This window comes from Streptopelia decaocto (genome assembly GCF_964273445.1).
Source record: "Streptopelia decaocto genome assembly, chromosome: 5".
Lineage (NCBI taxonomy): Eukaryota > Metazoa > Chordata > Aves > Columbiformes > Columbidae > Streptopelia > Streptopelia decaocto.
Genome location: NC_138659.1, coordinates 21,211,866 through 21,232,293, shown reverse-complemented (window position 1 = coordinate 21,232,293; position 20,428 = coordinate 21,211,866). Strand labels below are relative to the sequence as shown.

The window sequence follows — 20,428 nt, the reverse complement described above, 5'->3', positions numbered from 1 at the left end:
ATCCCCCTCAGGCCCACTACTACAGGTTGTAACTAGGGCTGTGCCTCACCCCTGCTGCTTGCCTTTGCCACTCAGCAGCTGCTACCCCGAAGCAGCATGTTAAGGTCCACCAAAAAGATCTTGCTGTTCAGGTGAAGTGGCAAGTTGAAAAGAGAAGCCTCTTGAGCTATATGCTTATGAGAATGGTATTTTGAAAGCAATAAAACTTATTACAATTTAGCCAGAAAGCAAGCGCATAACCACTGACGCACAAGCGCGCAACCGCCGCCTGCGCGCGCACTTCCCAGCCCAGACACCCCATCCCCGAACCCTGCCAGTCTCGCGAGACTTGAAGCCCAAGCCGCTGCCTCAACTCTCGCGAGATTTGTCCTTTTGCTTCCGGGTGCGCGCGGCGGTCGCGCGGGCTGGGCGGGCTGTCATGGCGGCGCCGGGCTGCGAGGAGACACGGGCAGCCTGTCCGGGGCTGGGGCTGGTTCCGCCTCACCCCGGCGTCCCGCCTCACCCCGGCGTGGCGCGGCGGCGGGGCCGGACGCTGCTGGTGCGGCACCTGCCCGCTGAGCTGACGGCGGCAGAGAAGGAGGATCTGTTGAAGCACTTCGGGGCGGTGTCCGTGCGCGTCCTGTCGGACCACGGGCGGCTGGTGAGGGCCGGGACCTGAGGAGGCTCCGGGCGGTGGGACGGGAGGAGAGATTTGCCGCTGTCCCGGGCCGTTTGTCGCCCCCCAGGAGCGCGAAGTGGCCACAGGGTCAGCGTTCTTCCTTCTCCCCGGCCGGGCCGGAGCGCGCTGCGGCGCGGTGGCCCCGCGGGCGGGAATGCACCGCCGGGCCGAGGGGAGCGGTCGGGAGGTGTCTGACACGGGGGCCCGTCTCCCGCTGGCTGCCCGTTCCGTGCCCTTGGCCGCAGCTTTGGCCTTGCCTGTCGTTAGGAGTAAGGCTGTGGAAAAGCAATGTGAGAGGGTCTGTTGGTAGGTGTTGGGATGCAGTTTCACAGGTCTGTCTCTTGAAATCTTTATTTTTCTTTCTCAAAATTACAAAAACGTGGGAATGTCTGTCAGGCAACAGATGCTGTTTGGAAAGAACCTTAGATTACTGCGGATAAATTATGTTCACATCCCGTGTCAGGGCCATGCTTTCTTTTATAGGATATTAAAAATACAGACTTCATTACAATGATTTTCCTGTTAGCTGCTCTTATAAAAGTGTTATGTTTTAGGTTTTTAATACCAAATCACGTGGTGGCAAAATGAAGTAACAAAGTTTGTTAAAACAAATTGAAGTGTAAGATGAACTACGTATTCTGTGAGGATTTGGTCTAACTTGGAAAGTAAGAGAAAATGTTAGTTAGAAACCTTCTGAACTTTCATAGCACTACAATAGTTATGACTTGTGTAGCGGGAAAAGTACTACTTTTAGGAGTTGCTTTGATGAAAATCTTCTGCTGAGAGGTGCTGAAATAAATTTCCTTTTTTTGAAAAGAGGATTAAACTATCTTATTGATATGTTCTTTCTTGCAGTTTAGGATGGGTTTTGTTCACTAGAAAAGAAATACTGTTTTCCTGTGTTTCTCAAACTTCTGAGTTCCTATCTTGACAATTTTTGTTTTGTTTGTTTTCTAGAAACATACTGCTTTTGCTACCTTTCCCAGTGAAAATGCAGCTGTGAAGGTTTGTATTGGGTTTTGAATGTTTTAGCAAAGCACTTTTCTGAATTGCCAGTTCTCTAAATATTTTACACGTCATCTAGTACTCAGTGTTGGGGAAAAAAATGCAGAGCAATGTAATATTACAGTTCTGTTTCAGTAGGTGCTTGAAGGATTTGATAAAATGAACACTTCTGTAGAGTCATAAGAAAGGTGGGTTGGAAGTGGCTTGTGAAAGTCATTTGCTCCAACCTGTCACTTAGAGCATGGCAAACTTACATGAATTGAGACTGATCAGAGCCCTGCCTAGTGTGTGTGCAAGTTTATGTATAAACTATAAGTCAAATGTAATTTACTTGTCTCCTGCTTAATTGCATATTTGCCATAAAATTCAGACATACTGATGTACTGAATTCAAGACTGCCTTGAATGCCCAGCTTTTATAAGAAAAAGAAAGCTACCATGTTAATGTAGGACATGAATGCTGAAAAGATGATACTAGTAATACTTTTAAAATATGAATCTAGTAAAAAGCTTGTGTCCTGAATTTCTCTATTATGCTCTGTTGGTTTTTTTTTTTGGTATGGCTTTTTTTTTTTAGGCTGTGCTGTAAAGTACTGCTCAAAAAGTTACAAAGACTACCCAAGTTGAACAATGTTGAATTTAGGTTGCTTTGTGTCAGTTGTTAGCCACCTATGAGGATCTGGACTTGCAAAATGCTAGAGCTCCTAGTGTCACTGTTCAGAATCTTGATTTCAAAATTCCCAGCTGTTACTAGTGGACTTTGTTAAGGCTGCAGTCCTGCTACTGTGTTCCGATGACCTAAGTCTCTGCGATGGTTCTAGCTGTGCAGCCTCATCTTTTTCCTTTCTGCTAACCCAAAAGAGGCTGCTGAAAGCAGGGCTGTGAAGGCAGGTGCAGAACCACCTCTGTCTCTAGTGGCCCACACTTCATAGAAAGCAGTTGGGACTGCTTTGTCTGGCTAGCTTACAAACCAAAGAAAAATCAGTTACACTTTGAAGTAATTCTCATGTTTTTCTTCTTCACTTTCTTTATTTTCTCCATTATAATTATTTGAAGGCTTTGTCAAGACTGCATCAGCTGAAACTTTTAGGTCACACCTTAGTTGTTGAATTTGCGAAGGAGCAAGATAGTGTGCAGGTACTTAGCCAGCCTTCTGTCTCAGAGAATTGTAAAAGGTATGTGCATTATAATTTAGTTTCTATGTTTGTGGTCAAGGAAAGGAAATTCTGTATTCATGATACTTTACTGTTGAGTCAAAGGATAACCATTTAGAAGTGTTAACAAGGAGGTTCAGTTTTACAGATAAGTGGCTACATTCCTCTCATTAGTATTGTTTCATTCAGTATCATCGTGAAATAATTCCCATCTTTATTCCTGTAGTTATTAATATCTTTAATCAGCAGATGGTCCTGTTTGTTCTCATTTACAGAGCAAGACTCCAATGTGTGTAAGCTGACCTCTGTTGCACAGGTTCCCTGTGTTTAAAAAAAGACTATTCTACTTTTTTTGGTGTGTGTCAGGATTATTGCTGTTAAGACCAGGAAAGCATTGCATGCACTGTTTTCTTTCTAATCTAATCAAGAGTCAGGCAGAATTGACACCTAGCATAACCGTAAGACTGTACTATTATAGCCACTGGCTTCTAAGCTGGAACTGATTTGCATCTATCTAGCTTGAAGCATGAGGAGAACAAACATAAAATCATCCAAGTCTCTCTTCAAATAGTTAAAGGATATGTAATATTTAAAAATAAAAATAAATTAATGTGTCTGAATGCTAGCGTGACCAAGAACTGCGATAGTTTGGATTTCAATTGTCTGTCAAATACTTAATTAAAAAATTAAGTTGCATAGTTAGGCTTCAAGTTTACCTGAGTAATATGTAACTAAGTGATAGAAACTATGTGATAGTCTTTAATTAAAATCAACTACCAAGGTTTTAAGTTATTTATTCCATTCTGAATATTAACAAAAACATTATTTAATACCTTTGATTTTTTACAGTCTCTCAACAGAGAGTAACATGAAATAATTTTAGTTCTTTTCCTGTGAGTAGATTTAAGTCAGGAGTGTTTGAATACAGGGATAGTTACTTAAATCTGAATAAAGGTTTATTTTAGTCTGGCTACTATAATTATCCACATGCATTAATTCTTAAGAATTAATAATGGCTGTAGTAATGTCTTTGATAAAAGACTTATATATTTATTTTATTTTAAATAGATGAGGTTAAACATATTGCATATGTTAGGCACTTAAATTTTGCCCTGTTTTAATTAATGCTAAATTAATTTTCAGTTCAGAAGAACCAGTGAAAGAAGAAGAGAAGAAAGAACCAAGCTGTGTTAAAATAGAGAATGGAATTGCACCCAACCATGGGTTAGTGTGGTTTTTTTTGTCTTAATTATTTTATTCTGTTACAGTTCATTTTGAAGAAAGTGTTATGCAGTGTTCTGTTTCATACCATACTGCTTTTCCGCGTGCATATCTATAATAGTTGCCATAAAAATGACATTTCAGTTCTTCAGGTTTAGAACCCTCATAGTGTCTGGTGTTTTGAGCTGTGAAGTTGTGGGCTGCAGAATAGCCTTCTAGCACTATACATTGCTTTCTCAGGAGGAGCATGAGGACTGGGTAGGTTGTCCCAGTGTTAACAACAGAATACTGTTAACTTCTGTCTTTCCAGATGTTTCTTGTTCTTTTTTTCCCCCATTTGCATTTTTGCATACATGAAGAATAAATTTATTTTGTGTCTAGTAAATCCAGCACTTTGAGCATTTAATTTATGATGGTTGTACAGCATGCTATGGTTTTGTTTTTGGACATGTTGATTGTTTCTGTATGCTGTAGGCTTTCTGCATGTGTTGGTACTTTCCTTGTGCCCAAGCCCAGTAAGCGTGTCATGCATTAGGGGACTGTTCCCTGATGTTAGAGACATGATGTAAGTGGCCCAAAACTGTTCAAGGGGAAACAATATTTCAGTGATACTTCAGATGTAATGATTACTTAAACCTCTAGTAATCATCAATTGTTATCAGTCATTGTGGCAATGGTGCTAAGATGTCTTGGTTTTCATCTTTTTTTCCTCAGCCTCACCTTTCCCATCAATTCTTGCCTTAAATACTTGTATCCACCACCTTCAAGTACAATTCTAGCAAATATAGCAAACGCCTTGGCAAGTGTGCCCAAATTTTACGTCCAGGTAAGTGGAAAATGGCAAAAAAAAAAAAAAAAAAGGTATAAAAATAAGAACATCTCCTTCTTCCTCTTTTAGTTATCTACAGAAATAATTTTTGTCATAGTAAATACTAAGTTAGCTTTGCTGTGATACTGTTAAAATGTTAAGTTTTTATTATGTTGAGAAAATAAGATTTCATTAATACTGAAGACTTAACTGGCTATGATCTTCCTAATTAGATGTGAACTGGGTACTTGAAATTTTGTTCCGAGAAGATGCTTTACTTTTTTTGATTAGCCTTTTTAGGGTGTTTGGGATATTTGCTATTAGTGTTGGATCTCCAGTGCAGACTTTCACATTGTTTAATAACCAATGTAGTTATGTCTTCATTAAAACTGTGCAAAAAGTTATCAGCTATGATACCTAGCAAGGAACTATTTTCATTTATATATTTAGGTATTTATTTATTTGAAGGAAATCTTACTTATCTTGCATAATTTCAGGTACTTCATCTTATGAATAAAATGAATCTTCCTCCACCTTTTGGACCAATTACTGCTCGCCCTCCCATGGTAACTTTTTTAAATATATGTTTTAAGTACTGTAAAATGGATTCACAATTTAAAATGTTAGCAACATGGTGGGAGATCTAAGTTCAAACTTCTAAAAGTTGGAGAAATCTCTAGAGGATAGCAAATACTGCTGCATTTCATTGCGTAAGATGCACATGTTAATCTTATAAAGAAATCTTTTTCACTGTACTTACAACAAAGAAATATGGGCATATGACAGCAGCACTGGAATATGTCAAGCTGTTGGATATTAAAAAAAGAAGAGGGAGGTTATAACATCATATTACTGATGCAGGAAATAAAGAATACCATTAGCCCATTGCCTTACAAAGATGTACTATGTTCTTTTATTTGTGTGTTTGGAGTTCTGATTAGATTCAGATTGATAGGGAGATCATACAACACTTTTGTACTTAACTTGCTCTGTCTCCAGGGTGTTTTTTCAATGAGGCAGGGCTGAGGGAAACTGACAGAGGCTTATGGGGAGCTCTTTCTGAAGGGAAATAGAAATACCAGCTCTGTGGTCTGAGTTGTCTGTTGCAGTGATAGAGTAGTTTGACTGCCAGCAGTAGACAGAGCAAGTGAGGACTGAAATGAGTAGTGCTGTCTACAGTATTTGAATATAGTGAAGTTGTGCTCCACTGCACTTGGTGTTTGCCCTAACAAAACACTTGCTTCTAATAAGAGGGAAGCTGACTGGTAAAGAAAACTATGAAATAAGTCTGTCAAATAAGTGAATTCACACTGATTTTCTGGGAATAATTTTATTTGTTGCCTGGTATTGGGACAGGTTAAGCACTGTGAATTTAATGGTCATGCGAAAAAGAGTAGTAAGGTGAGAAACCTCAGAATTCTCGGAGCAGTTTTTAAAGGGCACAGCATTTCTAAAACCAGAAGGCATCAGTGCCTAATGGAACTGATGGTGCATAGAAGTAGCTGTTAAGTGTAGTTAAGACTGTGAAAGTGAGGCTGGAGGTGATTTTGTACATAGGGAATTCCTAATATGTGTTTTTTGCAGTTTCGGTGAAAAAAAAAAACGATTCATTTCATGAAATCCTCTCTCCTTACAGAAATAGAACTGTAGCTTGGATAGGTTCAGTGTAGAAACTGAGATGGCTTGGGAGCTTAGGCCACCTACCGTATGTTTTGACCATATTCTTCTCAGGAAAGTCCTTAAAGCTGAATGCAAAGTAAAAACCCAGGGCTGTGGTTGCTTTTTTGTTTTAAACTCCTCAAGTATGAATGAGAACATTCAGTGTTACACTTTCTTGTGGTAAGTTTTCGTTAGTGATGTAGTTTAGCAAAGTAGCATCTAGATCCCTAAAAACATACTTTAAAAAACGCTGCTTCTTGTCATCTTATGATTTAGTGATTTGGCTATTTTATTATGGAGAGGAAAAAATGTTTAATTACCTTTTTAAAACTTTTTCCCCTTAATTAGTATGAAGAGTATTTATCAGTGCCTGTGCCACCTCCCCCAGTCCCACCTCTGCCTCCTGAAGAGCCTCCTTTGCCTGACGAGGAAGAAGAGCAACTATCTAGTGGAGATGAATCAGAATATGAAAGTGATGATGAGGAGGAAAAGGAGAGGTATGCATTTTACAGCCATTTGTGAGAATTTTGGCTTTTTTAAAGTGGTGTTTTTACTTTTCTAGCTTCTAGTTCAGCAAATGATAGAGTCTGTTAATATTTGCAGTACATAGATAATCTTTCCAGATGCTTAGGGAAGCTCCAGTGACTGAAAAGTGGGAGGGCAGTGCTGTTCTGAATCCTAGAAAGAGAAGGAAAATGGCCAAATGGTATGCGAATCGTCATTTGTTCCCATGTCCAAAAACCTAACAAAACAAAAACTCAGAATGAAGATAGAGTGCAGATATAAGGAATTAATAATTAGCTTGTTTTGGGGAGTCTTCATTTTTCTGCAACCTGAATCATACGTGCATTCTGACTTCCAAAGCGTTCTTTGTACATCGGTGTGTGTTGCTAGGAGTAGTAATAATGAGAGATTTCATGTGCTGAGGATTCCCTTGTAGTTTTGAGACTGAGTTTACATTGTAGCTGTTGTTTTTTGTTGTGTGTGATTTTGTTTTATTTTTTTAAGCTTTATATTCATACTAAATGAAGAAGCGATTTTCTTTATTTGCTATTTAAACTGAAAAGTATATCAGAAAGTCCCTATGCTATATTCAGAAAAATACATGCGTGTGGAAATAATATTATGAAAAAAGAATCATAGAACACCCTGAGTTGGAAGGGACAACAAGGATCATCGCGTCCAACTCCTGTCCCTGCATATGACAACTCCACAGTTCATTTCATGTGTCTGAGGGTGTTGTCCAGGCTCTTCTTGAACACTGTCAGGCTTGGGGCTGTGACACCTCCCTGGGCAGCCTGTTCCAGTGCTCCACCACCCTCTGGGTGAAGAACCTTTTCCTGATGTTCAACCTCAACCTCCCTGGGTCATCTTCCTGCCATTCCCTTGGGTTCTGTCATGGGTCTCTCTGCCCTCAAGAGTGTTGACAGCTCTCCCCAATTTCGTGTCATCAGCAAACTTACTAAGCAATCCCTTAAGTCCTGAGTCCAAGTTGTTTATAAAGTCACTGAAGAATGCTGGCCCCAAGACCCTGCAGAACCCTGCTAGTGACTGGTCACCAGCCCAACATTACCCCATTTACTAGAACCCTTTGAGCCTGGCCTGTCAGCCAGTTGCTCACCCACTGCATTGTGTGCTTACCTTGTCGTAGAATAAAATTAAGTTTGTCAAGCAAGACTTTCCCCTCATGAACCTGTGTTGGCTGGGACCAATGACTGCATTTTCATTCAGATGTTTTTCAATAACTCCCAGAACAGTCTTTTTCATGATTTACCAGCAACAGAAGTGAGGCTGACAGGCCTGTAGTTGCCAGGGTCATCCGTGTTGCCCTTGTTGTAGGCTGGGACGATGTTTGCCAGCTTCCAGTCATCCAGGACCTCTCCAGATACCCAGAAGCATTGAAAAATCACAGAGAGAGGTCTCGCTATGATGTCAGTCAGCTCTTTAAGCACCCTTGGATGAATCCCGTCAGGCCCCATTGACTTGTAGGGATCTAGCTGGAGTAGCAAATCCCGTACAAATTCTGGATTGATTGGGAGTTTATTATTCTCACAGCCATGATTTTCCAGCCCAGGGTTATGGGAGCCCCGAAGTCCATTATCGGTGTTGGAGACTGAGACGAAGAAACCGTTAAATGTCTCAGCTTTGTCTGTGTCCCTGTTAGTAAGGTGACCATGCTCATCAAGCAGTGGGCCAATGTTATTTCTAGTTTGCCTTTTGCAATTAATATATTTTAAAAAGCCTTTTTTATTGTCCTTCACAGTACTGGCCAGCTTCAATTCTGATTGAGCTTTGACAGCATGTATTTCCTCCCTACAGTGGCAAGCAGCATCTCTGTAGTCCTTCCATGTTGCCTGACCTTTCTTCCACTGACCATGGAATTTCTTCGTTCTCTGTATTTCAAGCTGTCTTTTTGCCTCATCTGCTACATTTTCAGCATTTTGGAATTGCCTGGTCCTATGCTCTTAGTAGGTGGTACTTAAAAAACAACCAACGCTGGGGGACCCCAACACCTTCAAAAGCTTCTTCCCAGAAAGGTTCAGCTTAGGGCTTCTTAGCATTCCTACAGCTTCAGTGTCCTAATTAGGTGCATGCTTGGGAAAGGAAAGGGCATCATGGAACTCATTATAATTTTGATTGTCACTTAAGTGTTTTGTGTATATTGGTTTGCTATGTGTTATAGTTTATTAATGTAGTGTCGGTCTTAAGGCAGCTTTATTTATAACCATATTCGGAAAAGTTGTATTTCAAGGGCTTTAAAGAAGAGGGAAAGGTTTTCAAAATTGGTATTTTCAAATAAACTGTAAACCACTTTGGTTCTTTTTTAAATGTTGTTTTAAACAGAATGACCAAGTTGATGGAATTAGCAACGCTTCAGCCTAAAAGACCAATAAACACAAAGAAGCGTGGTGTTAGAAAAAGGCAAAGAATTAAAGACTTATTGAATGTTCCAGTGTGTACTCCTCACAGGTTTGTATTATTTCTGTGGGTTTTGAACTTTTTCAGAAGATTATTCCTTTTACTACATGGTGTTCTCTGTATCATGTTGCTTCAGTGTTGCTGTTTTAAAACAAGTATTCTTCACTAATATGTAAATTTGGTAGTGGAGTTGATCTTCCCTTATCCTCATGCTTGGTTGTATTGCTTTAAAGGTCAAAACTTTCATGTAATTTGTACTCAAGTCTGCTAAACAACCTTTATCTGTAAAGTGTAGGTGGTTCAAGCTCTGTGTTTCTCTCGCTATCACGCTGATAAAAATCCCTTTTTCATAAAAAAAGAAAAACAATTTTCATATCACAACCCTGACAGAAGCCATCTGGGTTTATTGTCTGAGATACTTCTTAAAATAAAAATCTAAAATAAAAATAGGATGATTTGGTTTAAAATAAGTTTTTGGTTTTTGAAACTGCAGTACCGTAGCACAGCAGGCACCAGTGTAGTATTTCTTTGTAATGATGATCTATAGTGAATGCATTTTTGCTATTAGCTGCATTCTTTCTCCATGTGATTTGCTATATTTTTTGAACACTTTGTATATTTTCTACACTATCTGAGAGCAGCAGCAAGGCCAGTTCTTTTTCATATTCAAGTTAGTGTGGTATGTCTTTTTTTTTTTTTTTTCCCTCTGACTGCCAGCCTTGTGTATTTGCAGTGTTTTAATTAACCTGAACTGTATTGGGTGAAATTTATGAAACAGAGAACTTACATATTTGTGGTAAACAACAGCATAAAATTATCTGGAAAAAATCATGTACACTATGCATTCATTACTGTCTGAATCTTAATTAACATTGTTGTTTTAAACAGTAATTTGCACCCTACACTGTCACCTTCAGATGTCTTTGATCAGCCACAGCATGTAGGTCATAAGAAAATCGAGTTCCATATTACTACTGACATCCCAGCTGTTCTTCAGATAAACTCAGAAAAAGAAGAAAAAAATGGTAAGAGTGTTCATACTTCAAATGTATTTGATACTGAATTCATGTAGTTTCAGTGTGTAGGAGGCTGCTGAAATTTAGGTCTGGGAATAATTTTCTTCTTTTGTATTGGAACTTTTGTAAATAGTATACCTCAGGGTTTAAGAACATCTACTTGTGTCTTGTCTGCATTTGCTGTTTTTCCCATGTTAAAGCACAGAGCTCTGTGCTTTGGTATAGTAAAGGATCCCGATGATCTTAAAGGTCTCTTTCTCTCTGACATGATCTGTGGGTTTATGGTGAATTGCACTCTCTTTTAAATGTTAAGGTTTTTTTTAGCAAATATGTTGCAAATGCATTCTCAGTATTATACAGTGCAATTGAATATATCAGGTCTAATTTCAGATTTCCTTTTCCAGCTTTTAAAAAACATCGTTCAAGTGATTGCCAGCTCCTTCTCTGGGATGCACTGATTATCTGCTCTAAAAATGCTGGGTCAGAATAGCAATGAGGTGTGATGGTTTCTTATAGGTTTATGGTCAGTCTGTGTTTCTTGGTACTTTACAGGTCTATACAGCTTCTTTGAATGAAAGTGAGATAAACCATTGAAATGGATGCAGGCTTGAACAGCAAGGCTAGCTTTACCTTAACTGGCATGTGCAATGGCTTTTCTTTGTACTACAGTTGATTTTACAGGACTATACAGAGCAGTTGTGTTTGTCAGACCAGGGATTAAGATGCACTTCTTTAAGGATATGTCCAAATTGCTTCACAAAGTAAAACTATAACTATATTAAAATGTTACTGAAAGGAGTATAATTTTTTGCTTGCTGTTGATCCTCTTGTGAATAACATATAAATCACTTACATAATGTGTTGAAATTTCAGACCTTTATGCAACCACAGAAGAAATCAATAATACAGGCTTTGGAAGGATTTTCCCAGCTCCTAGCTCAAATGATAAAATGGAAACTGAAGAGGAGGAAGATGAAATACCATCAGAATTTATTTCTAGAAGGGATCTAGAAAAAAACAGGCTTTCTAGAGAAGGTATAACTGTGAGAATATATTATCTAATAATAGTTCTTTGATTTGTTGCAAGAAATAGTTAAAAATCAGTATTTCCTTTGTTAATTGATCATATATTAAATTTATTTATTTTATACTGAGCAAAAATAAAAAGTAAGTAAATAAGCTAAAACAGTCTGTTTTTCTGTCTTCTTCAAGAAATGGAAAAATTTTCTGTTTTCAAAAACTACGAGCCAGGTGATCCAAATTGCAGGATATATGTGAAGAATTTAGCTAAACAAGTTCAAGAAAAGGTAGGTAAACAAGCAAATGAAATATTTATCAAAAGGGCTTTTTATCAGCTTTCATCTTATACCTACCGTTTAATTTCAGGATCTCAAGTTCATTTTTGGAAGATATGTTAACTTCCAGTCAGAAGAGGAACGAAATATGTAAGTTAATTTGGTCCCTAGTTAAAATTAAGCCTTTTAGGTTAAATTCTATAATACTGTTGAAAATTGTAATTTGAATCTAGTCATGTGTACTTTCTTCTTTATGCTCCTGTATAAAGAAAAAAGTGTGTTCTATCTGAAAACCTTAGTTTATCACAGGTACAGAAATAGAATTATTTTTTGAACAGTGTCTGAAAACCCTACTATTTTGCCCTTATATTTTTTTGTTGCCAAATATACAGTTTATTGGCTGAGCAACACAGACTGAACAGTGTAGATGATTGTTTGTTTCTGATTATTTTTCATATGTCGTATTTACCATAGTTGCACACCAATTTACTGTCCTGCAGTCTAATGTCACTTTTTATTAAGTGGTTTCCCCAGGCAAAATGGTCTACAGTGACATAATTCCTGCTTGTAGGCTCTGCTCCTGTTTCTGCTATTTCTCCAACTGGAAGCATTAGAATTACATTTGTACTGTGAAATACGAAAGTGCGGTTAAACATGAGTCATTCCCCATTCTCAATTTTGCCTCTAGGTTTGATATACGTTTGATGAAAGAAGGTCGTATGAAGGGGCAGGCTTTCATTGGACTTCCTAATGAAAAAGCAGCTGCTAAAGCTTTAAAAGAAGCAAATGGATATGTCTTATTTGAAAAACCCATGGTGGTTGTATCTTTTTCTTCAAACATTTACATTATATTATTTGTAATCTGTCTGTCAATCTGTAGTTTTGCTGTCATAATGTTCTACCAGTTGGAAATGTATGGAAAGAGGAAATACCTTAAAACCAGGCAGCATAGCACAATGTGCTATTGTCAAGTTTAAGATAACTGAAAAATATATAGAAGCACCTCTTCTGATATAGGGAAGTAAATGTGCTGTATTTAAGACAATAAAATTGTCTCTTCTGGTGTTAGCTCTTTGATCCTGCACACACAGTATAAAAGACAATTTAGCTTGTATGACCATTGTATTTAAATTAAGTAGGCTTTGGACTTAGTTAAGCCTGTGTTTGCAGAATTAATAATATAAAGAAGTGGTTCCTCTCAGTGGTCTCTGTTTAGACTGCTTCTCCAGTTGGAACTGTCAGTTACTTTTTGGGCCTGTGTAATATGTTGGGATTTCTACACTTTTTGATTACATTGCCCTGTTTTATGTCTGTGAGTCCTTTTTTATTTTTCACTTAAATGTTTCATAGTTTATTTCTTTGTACTGTTGTTCATTCCGACCTCTGTTCCTTTTAGTTTTTTTTTTCCTCCCAACTACCTACTGAGACATCAAAGTTATGGAATTAACATGCTGGGGTGGAGGACTGTAAATATCAAGCATTTATCCTGTAGCTGCTCTGCTTGCACCCAACCCATTCCCACTTAGTCCTCCTTATTTATTAGTGTTGTAAACTCTTGGACAGGGTCTCTTAAAATTGTTTTGTACTGCAAATTAGTGTAGCCTTAATCTTTGACTAATAGACACTATTGTTATAATATTGAATACTGTAGTGGAACTGATTCACAGATAAAGGCCACTTTTTAAACTCTTGCTTAAATAATACTTGTCTTTTGCTTCTGATTGACGTCCTTTTATCATTGACACTTTTAGTCCTTAACAGAATCTTAGCAATTTGCTCGTTCAGCTAGACCAAAACAGGATGCCAATGAAGGGAAAAGAAAAAAGTAGAACACTGCACAAGGTATGGATTCTCTGCCTGAAAATACAAATAAACAAATTGTTCATTTGTTTTGTTGGCGTTTTTTTGTTTGGTTTTATTTATTATATTTTTAGTGGCATCTTTAGGAATAGTGATGGTTGGGGGGGAAATGTTCCATACAATTTTTTTTTCTTAAATGTGCAGTTACATTGGAATACCAGAATGCAAGGTATATAGTTGGTGTAAGTTTAAGATGTTGCATCCTCCTCTGTTTAGAAAATTGGAGACTGCCATTTCCCTAATCCTGACATCCAAGGGTAGTTGTCAGTTTCTCTAATCCTTAATCTGGGGAATTTAATGAGAATAATTCTGTGGAATCAGACCACTTACCTTTTAGTAATCTGGGGCTTTGGCTTTGAAAAAACTTGTTCCTTTCTCCTTCCCTTCTGTCCCTACCGTTGTAAAGTGAACCTGAAGAACTGTTTCCAGGAATTAACCCACTTTTGCTAGCTCTGTAAATGGACCCTTGGCTTTGCTAACTTTGGAAAAATGAGATTGTAGTGCTGTTGCAGTGTGCCTTAAACTTGTGTGATTTAGGAAAGGATATTGTGTCAGAAAGTGCTATTTAATAATTAATCATTTGATCAAGGCTTCCTTTGCTGTGGAATGCATAGGTCTTGATTTTTTCCATTTTTGTCTAAACTTGATGGGAAAGTAACTGTTAGCAGGAAGTAACCACCATTTAACTATTCCTGTTATATAGCTTTACTTCATTGCTGCTTACTCTAAGTATTTGCTTTATATGAGAGTGACTCAAGCCAAATCAGCTCTGATTTAACTGTGAGGGGTTTCATGGACTAAAACATTTGAGTAGTGAACTGTCTCAAATTATTGTGTGAAATAACTGGTGCAAGAATTAGAAGCACTTATTTCTTATTCTGCACCCTCTGATAGATCAGCTCAAATTTAAAGAGCATTTAACTTAATTACGGATTACAATTGGGCATCACCCTGGTTATGCCTCCACCTAAGACCAAATGAACTCAAAGTTTAGGCTGAACGCTTCTGAAACATTCTACTTAATCCACTATGTGTTTTTAATCTGGATGTTTTGATTATTGTTACTTTGGAAAAAAAACCCTGAAGTTTGTAATAAAGAATGTGAACAGCTGTTTTTTATTTTCAGAAATTTGTTGGAGACCCCACAGTATGGTTATTGTGAGGGTAGTACTTTTCTTTATAACAACTAATTCAATTGTAGGATTCTTGTTCTGTCAGTTGTCTAAGGATTTTTTCTTCAGATTATGTTTGAGATAGTTTCCTTCATTTCTGAGATGCTGTTTGGTTTTACCAGTTCCTATTTTGAGTTATTGATTTGTGGTTTGCAAAAATCTTTATTTTATCAAATTCAATATCAGGTTTTTTACAGGCATTCTTCTGTATTGGTCGTTGAAAAAGACAAATGAGCCTAGGCTAAAGTATTCCATAAGGAACAAGGATTTATGAGAATGTTTCAGTCTTGTTTCTTACTGCTTCTGTGTTAGAAATAACCTTGCATTTATATTATCTAGTATTTCATAAGAAGAAATTTGTAAGGTTTCTTTAAATGCAAAAAAGAAACTTGAAGTATTTTAGCTATTGGAAAGCCTTATAAATGAACTCTGGACACTTTTAGGAGTTCCATGTCCTTCCAACTAGTTTTGTACATTAAATATAATTCTGACTTTACTAAACATGCTAAATAATACTTGAATTACATAAAGAAAATAATGAGGTGTTTAGTTGGTTATTAATCATGTTGATGGTCAACTCAGAAGCTTTTTTTGAGTGAGCAAACACATACTTATGCAAGACTTGTGAACTTGAAAGTCTTCCATGAGTTTCCTTGGTGTCACTGGTTTAATGTGTCATGGGGTAGAACTTCTTCCTTACCTTGATCATTTATATGTAAAGATCACAGTATGTGCCATAGACTAATAGAGATCTCTAGGGATACATGAGGTTTAATTAAAAATACTTACTTCCCAAATAATGATGAAACTGAACCCTCTGTCTGCATGACTATGTTTTCCTGCTCCTGATGGAATATTGTGATGGATGTTGATTTATGATGCAAAATTCCATGATAGAAATCTGAGTCTATAAGGAAGAACAGTGACAGAAGAATCTAATTGAAAAATAAATATACATATACACAAGTTAATGCAAACATTTGAGGGACTTAAAATTGATCTGTATCCTGTGTCTCAATTTTTTTTTGTTGTTTGATTGGGGTTTTTTAACAACTAAATTGACAAAAGTTAAACCTCATGTTATTTTTAAACAGGAAGAAGCTGTGTTAAATTAATGAATGTTATTATTTTTAGTATTTTCTCTACAAAGGTTTCATCCTTTTTAGAGGCAATAATACATATGGTTTATAAAAATACGATGTAACTCCTTGCTGGCTGAAATGGCTTTTTCTTGATGGACTAGCAAACATTTCAGTTAGTATTTGGGGTGTCTATTTTTTCTGTAGCTAAAATACAGCTTTTTGGGAGAAAGGTTATGTAGAAGAAACTGTTGTTGAGAGGTCTCCAGCTTCTTCACAGGGAAGAAGTGACTTGAAAGCCTGCATTGAGTGGAAACACGATTGGGTTTTGAACTTGGTGGAAAAAGTGAGTCTGTAGAATGGCAGACTTGAAGGAGAATTAATGGGACAGAAAAATCTGGTGTTGTCCTAGTAGTTCAAGTTATCAAAAATGTATTTACTTTTGTATATGGAGTTTAGTGTTGGTGGACTCATCAGCCCTCATTAAATCTCTTAAGGGGTCAAAACTGTATCTTGTCGAAGAAGCATATTTGCTTTTGGTAGGTAGCATAAAGTTGTGTATGCAATACTGAGAATCAAGTAAAATTAAACCACATTCTGCTGTTCTTCTTTAGAAACATTCCTGCGTAAATACTGCAGTAATACTGTCATGCAGAGTGTATCCTTTCTTGTTGTATCCTTTTTTTGCGCGATGTTTCCCATAGCACTCAACTACATCTAAGTTTTCATATAGAGTAGGTGTGGGGAGGAGTTTACATATTTTAGAACTCGAACTAACCCAGTAATTTTAAAAGCAAAGGGCACTTTTTGGGAGGGGTGGGGGGAAGGAAAGTCAATGAGTTATCTGTCTTGCGTGAATAGACACAATGAAGTTTCCTTGTTTTGAAATGTGGCCTCTACCTCGTTCGTCAAAGGTCATATAACTTGCTAATTTGTGGTCCAATTCTCTAGCTTGTATGAGCTAGAAGTGTTCCACTGATATGTGTGGAGCTGTGCTGAGCTTACACGGAGGATGTCTTTTTCTTTAAATAAATATAATAATAATACATTGGTTAAAATATGTTGCAGAGCAATTCTTAATAATATGAAAGGGTTGACTGGTAATTTAGATCTCTTGATGATTACTGTTGTCCTGATATATGAGAAACAATCTGTAGTTGACATAGATTGTACATTCCTTACTCTTTCCTTTTTTAGTAGAGGAGAAAATCTAACAATATCTTGCAATGAAGTATTTGGAATTGAACTAATAATCAACTATTAATCAATCCTACCTTTTTGCTGTTTCTTTTTTTTTTTAGACTGTTCTTGTTCTCTGTATTGCAATAGTGTTAGCTTATTGTAACATAAAATTAATAATATCTATTAAGTCAGATTTTTTTTTCAGACATTCTGCACTTTTCTAAATACTTAGGATTTTTCAATTTAGTTGTCAAAAAGAAAGCATAACAATACTATTTTTCTAGTTGTTCTTACTTTTAACATGCCTTTGTGATGTTCCAGGTCCCTTTTGTGTTCCATCTCTTTCAAGTATTATCAAGCTGGGGAAGAAGCAGTGTAATCATCGGGACTCTTGAACTGTGCGTAGTAGCAGTTCTAAAGTATTTAAGGCAGAGTATGAATTTTCTCATCTTAAAAATTCCAGGTATCTTTAAACTGTCACAAGACTTACATGATGAATGTATGTTACTTTGCTTGTAAAATCTCTAATAAATTATTTCCATGGTCTTCATTTTGCCTTTTTTCTTCATTTTGACTTTTCTCGTGGGGTTTGGGAGGGGGAAGGTGGAGGAAGACACTTTATTTTTTGAAAAGATGAACAGTCCAATTATAACTGCAGCATGTTCTAGATGATTCAGAATGTATACTCATGTGCACCTACTTGAGTGGGATGTTTAGCTGTTAGCGTTTCAGGGTAAAAAGATAAAATCTAAGGATAATCTCATTTTAGTGTAAATATTTTTCTTGTTTTGGAAACCAAGCAGGAGGACTAGTGCACTGGCATGAATTTGTACTGTGAAATTAGGCACTTTTTTCCTCAGTGATAACTTCCATCGTTCAGCCACATCTTGAAAAATATCACTAGTGAGACTAAAGTCATTAAAACAAGAGTAGCAGTTAAAACTGTTAAACCAGTGTAGGTGTGGTCCTTGCGCTTTTGAACTGTGTGTAGTAAAAATCAGTGCTGTGGAGGTCACATAGTAAGATTTGTTACATACTAGGAAGATTAGCATAACTTCCTAAAACCACATGGGAAACGTTACAGTGATGTTAACTTTGGAAGAGAGTCCAATTGATTTAAGGAGAAAATTGTTCCATAAAATATTAAGTTGATGGTGTGGTAACAGGCTGGTTTAAAGACCTTTGTCATCATTCCAGCTGCAAACAGCCTAAATCACTAATATTGATTGCTGACCAAAATAAGTATATCTTTGCTGTTTTTTCAATATGAACTGGTTTAGCAGATTACTTTTAAATGCTTTTACTGGAATTCTTCTTATTTGCTGCGTTCCCATGTGGACTGTGTTATTTGTTCATTAGTTTATCTTGTCTGCATTTGTAGTAGGCCAAGAAAAATACACTGAGGATGTTTTATGAGAACTTCTGAGGAGTTTATGACGCTTGGAAGAGAAAAAAGTGGCTTAAAAAAAATGAGTGTTCTGTGGCTGTTCATTATGATTAAAGCTGAGCTGTGTTCTTGGTGGGGTTATATTATTGAAGAATAAATAAAGCATACTCCCTACCATCATGTACTAAGTATCTGTCAAGGAAGCTGCTTCTGCAGTCTAGTTGGGAGAACTTGCTTAAAATGGGAAGGCAAAGCTTTTGTTCCCTTGAATCAACTGGTTTTATGTTTTGTTTTGGGTTGGTGGTTGGTGGTGTGGGTTTTCTTGTTTGGTGGTTGATTAGTTTGTTTGGAGTTTGCTTGTTTTGTATGTCTTTTTTGTTGTTCTTGTGGGTTTTTTGGTTTTGTTTTCCCCTCAGAACCTTTGGTCTGATATTTCAGGTCAAATGACCTCTATTTTTTAAGAAGTCACTAGGGCTGGCTTTTGAGATTGCCTATAAGCAGTGAGTGCAGGCTTATTTCACAAATTTTCTTCATTAGCTAATGACATATAGACACAGCAACCTTTCTAATTTAATTAAATTTTGAACATACATCACTATAATTTTCAAGGTGAGATTGACTTAGATAATCTAAATAATGAAGTTTACTATAGGGCTGTCATATAAATTGACTCCTTGATATAGCAAAGATCTTGTGATAGCAGAAGCTAAATTAACTTTATTTTCTACCTATAAATGTGAGTTGTGTGCCTTGTTGGAGTTCTCTGTGAAAGCCAAATTCAGGTCGTTCTAATATGCTTTTAATTCTAAAGAGATGGATTAAAAAGCATGCACATTTCTCCAGTGTCCCTGCTGTGAGTTTGATACATAAGGCTCATCTCTAGTTCCAGTCTTTTGAGTGGTTTTTGTTTTTGTTTTTTATATTTTTTTTTCCCCACAAAAACTGAATTTTGGGAACTTCACTATATGGTAGTGAAAAGAAATTTTGAGGTTGAGAGAGTAAAAATAAAATAATGTCATCTGTGGAGTTAACGTGCATTCACTAATGGGCCGTTTCTGGCTAATTTATCCTTATGACACTAGTGACTTGAAAAATTCACTGAGACATTTCACATGCTACATAGTTTGCATCTTTGTTATCCCTTCATGTCTTTGGAAGCTGACACCTAAAGGGATCTGATCTGAAACTGGGAATCACTTTTCCTTTATTATTTTCTAGGACATTTCCAACTGCTTCCAGTTTATTCATTAAATGTATCTTCCTACTGGATACAAGGCTGCAGGGAACAGCCTTGTGGTTGTCAATACACAGGTTATGTTCAGTAGCTGGAGAGTTGCCTCCATTGCTGTTGTAGGACAAACACTTGAGTCCTAGAGCTCATACCTGAATCTTTTACTCCAGCCTAGCAAGCAGCTTCTGGTGTGAGATCTTCTTTTATTTTGTATAGAGAAACATATACTGTAGCTGTGTTTTTGACTGGTCCCAGAGAAAAGAAACATTCTGATAATGATAAACTCCATCTGTTACTTTGTCTAGCAAAGCCACTCTAGCAACATTAAAGTAGAAAACTTTAGTTAATTCCTGGTAGCCTTCAAAGATGCAGAACCCTTCCTTGTGCTACTGTATTTTTACTCTGTATAGGGACGGAGCCACTTTACAAACCTTTGTGACTCAGTTTATTGCACATAAAGAGGTATATAATAGAGGAAATGCGCAGTATGTCCTAACATCCACATTGAGTTATAAGTACGGAACCAAGCTATTAAAACATTACATAGAAGGCCACCAAGTAGATTTGCAAAGCAGTGAAGTAGTGTGACAGCAAGGTGGTGCTATACTCAAAAGATAAATATCCTTTAACAATAGAAAAAAAGAGATAAATGTATATGCAGAGATCTTTCTCAAATCTCGAGCCTCAGTGTATTCCAGAATGTAATTTTATCTTGATTCGACATGATCTCGTGTGCTGTGAGGCTGTTAGACGAGCCCGTTCCCCTTAAGCTAACGCAGGCGG

General features: G+C 37.2%; 1 protein-coding gene across 3 annotated transcripts; it reads left to right on the top strand.

Moving 5' to 3' along the window:
- The first annotated feature begins 383 nt into the window (after positions 1 to 383).
- On the top strand, positions 384 to 17,573 carry RNPC3 (RNA binding region (RNP1, RRM) containing 3). 3 transcript variants are annotated; one of them, XM_082054512.1, is made up of 15 exons: positions 384 to 640; positions 1,616 to 1,663; positions 2,719 to 2,837; positions 3,960 to 4,040; positions 4,752 to 4,863; positions 5,343 to 5,411; positions 6,853 to 7,001; positions 9,349 to 9,474; positions 10,312 to 10,448; positions 11,313 to 11,474; positions 11,652 to 11,746; positions 11,826 to 11,884; positions 12,423 to 12,555; positions 13,504 to 13,576; positions 17,349 to 17,573. In XM_082054512.1, exons 1-14 carry the CDS (start codon positions 419 to 421, stop codon positions 13,561 to 13,563), a joined length of 1,572 nt encoding a protein of 523 aa, XP_081910638.1. In that variant the 5' UTR covers positions 384 to 418; the 3' UTR covers positions 13,564 to 13,576; positions 17,349 to 17,573. The 3 variants fall into 3 exon arrangements, 2 of the variants coding, with proteins under 2 accessions (XP_081910638.1, XP_081910639.1); XM_082054513.1 differs by having other exon boundaries at positions 16,460 to 17,573; XR_014184232.1 differs by lacking the exon at positions 12,423 to 12,555 and having other exon boundaries at positions 13,486 to 13,576.
- Positions 17,574 to 20,428: the final 2,855 nt, after the last annotated feature.

Bases quoted from the DNA above. Each gene is read 5' to 3' on its own strand.
- RNPC3 (XM_082054512.1), top strand. From the start codon at position 419: ATGGCGGCGCCGGGCTGCGAGGAGACACGGGCAGCCTGTCCGGGGCTG. The intron at 11,475-11,651 runs GTATAACTGTGA...GTCTTCTTCAAG, and splicing joins AAACAGGCTTTCTAGAGAAG to AAATGGAAAAATTTTCTGTT. The intron at 11,885-12,422 runs GTAAGTTAATTT...TTTTGCCTCTAG, and splicing joins TCAGAAGAGGAACGAAATAT to GTTTGATATACGTTTGATGA.